Here is a 2,240-nt window from a genome sequence, read left to right as displayed (position 1 = left end):
CCAGTCGTGTCCCAATATTAACGGTGACTTCTATACACTCAATGTATATAGCAATATGGTAGAGTTGCAGAGGATAGGGGATAGTTATTCACCGTTGCTGTGATGGGTCCAGGTAAAGGGTGAAAATAACACAATGGTTAACATACAATACAACAAACCAGACTACATATCAATTTGTAAAAAACATTTTGACACCGTTACGATCATGATCTGCGACGACCAAGCTGAGCCGGTGTCCCTTAAATAAGGGAAAGTTATTGTTAATCTTTACTTAAGACCTCGATGGGAGAGCGACTATTAACAAGTCATCATGGTGATTATGAAAACATACGGCGACCCCTCTATGTATAGGGATTATTACAGAAACCAGACTGGATATGGAGCCCCGCCGCCATAGTATCAAGGTTCCCCAGCTATGTACAGGGCCAGGTTGGGGGGGATTCTTCAGTAGTTTGTTTAAAAGAGCTATGCCTTTCTTGAGAAGAAGGCTAATTGCAAAACCACACTTTAAAGTGGCTGCTACGAACATCACGCAGGACGTGGTGGGTTCTGTGACATCTGCGGTTGTTGAACGTATGAATAAGCAACCTCAAGAAGGAGCGGGGCTGGTGTACAAGTCTCCTACATCTGTTAAATGGAAGCATGGTGTTTCAAAGTTCAGGGTTCCGCTGGCCCCCTATTAAAAATGACGGCTGTCTTCAAAAAGCGCTCACAAGCAAAGATCCGTAAGTTGGAAGAGAGCTTCGAAGAAGAAGAAGAGAAGGGTCGCTAACGTAAATATTTTTTAGAAAGCCGATCAACCTGTAAACAATGCGCATCGGGTGAATGCGCTAAATCAGAGTTAGACCTGTTGTATCTAAAACTGACGCAGAATAGCATCAAAAACAGTTTTTTCATGGAGGTATCGCCACTAGTCGCTTTAACACCTTTGGCGCCAATAGAGTTTTATGTGTCAGGGTCCAGGATATGTGTTTGGACCTCAACGATACACTGTTGCACCTCATCTGTAAAATTGTAAAAGCTGATGGCTCCAATATAGCGAACAACGCTAGAGTGGCAACGATCGCTTACCCCATAGCAACCATGTTTAATCAGGTGGACATTAGCCTTGGTGATCACATTATCATGCAAAATGATAACATGTATGCATATAGGGCATATATTGAGAGTATTCTTAATGACAGCAGTGATGCCTTGGACACACAGCGTTCAGTGGGCCTCTTCTACAAAGATACTTACGGTCATTTTGAAGCTACTGCTTTGGACGGCCACAATCAAGGTTTTGTAAAAAGAGCGAGCTTTACCGCCAGCAGTAGGCAGTGCGACTGCCTAGGTCGCATACACTCGGACCTTTTTTACCAAGATAACCTACTTGTCAATGGTATCAATCTTAAGATCAAACTAACCCACAAGGACTCGTTCTGTCACATCAGTGGGAATGTGGAACAATATAAACTAGTAATACCCTCCGCCACTTTATTTGTAAAGAGAGTGAAAGTGTCACCAAGCGTCAGACTGGCTCACGCCGAGGCCTTACAAGTATCGAACGGCAAGTATGCAGTGGAAAGAGTAGCCCTGAAGATATATTGCATTCCAACAGGTACCAGATTAACACAGCAGCAAAATGTATTTCTTGGACAGCTACCGAAACTTATTATTATAGGGTTTGTGGACAATACAGCTTTTATCGGTCAGTATACCTCAACCCCTTTCAATTTCAAACACTATGACATCAACTACGTGGCGTTGGTACACAAGGGGTCAGTGATTCCGGCGAAACCGTACACACCAAGTTTTGGAACCTTGAATTTTATCAGGTAATATCTTGGACTGGTGTCGATAAAAGGAAACCATCTTAAGGACTCGGAGCCGTCGTATCAAGAGAAGGATATGGGGATGGCTACATGCTGTTCACGTTCGATTTGACACCAGACATGGAAGACAGTGATCAATATAATCTGATAAAAAACAGAAATCTAAAAGCTGAAATATGTTTTAGTCAACCCTTGGCTACCAATGTGAACATGATTGTATTTGCGGTGTTCGACAGCGTCATACAGGTCAACCACGCCCACCAAATCATGTTTGACTATCTTTCAAATATTGTACAATTGACACTGTGCAGATAGGTGAGTTCTTGAGGAGGCATAAATATGCCAGGAAATTCTTTTTAGATGTTTTTCTGAGCTACAGTCTACCCCAGGAAGTTGGTGTAGAAAGACCATGATCGCTAGTCTTTA

General features: G+C 42.7%; 1 protein-coding gene across 1 annotated transcript; it reads left to right on the top strand.

Annotated features, from left to right (window-relative positions):
* The first annotated feature begins 966 nt into the window (after positions 1–966).
* Positions 967–1,821, top strand: LOC138267080 (uncharacterized protein F54H12.2-like). The gene has a single exon (XM_069215927.1). The coding sequence runs from the start codon at positions 967–969 to the stop codon at positions 1,819–1,821; it is 855 nt and encodes a 284-aa protein (XP_069072028.1).
* Positions 1,822–2,240: the final 419 nt, after the last annotated feature.

Source organism: Pleurodeles waltl, chromosome 12 (assembly GCF_031143425.1).
Source record: "Pleurodeles waltl isolate 20211129_DDA chromosome 12, aPleWal1.hap1.20221129, whole genome shotgun sequence".
NCBI lineage: Eukaryota > Metazoa > Chordata > Amphibia > Caudata > Salamandridae > Pleurodeles > Pleurodeles waltl.
The sequence above is the reverse complement of the archived record's forward strand: the minus strand, read 5'-3'. Positions and strand labels throughout refer to the sequence as shown.

Coding starts and splice junctions, on each gene's coding strand:
- LOC138267080 (XM_069215927.1), top strand. CDS start 967: ATGTGTTTGGACCTCAACGATACACTGTTGCACCTCATCTGTAAAATT.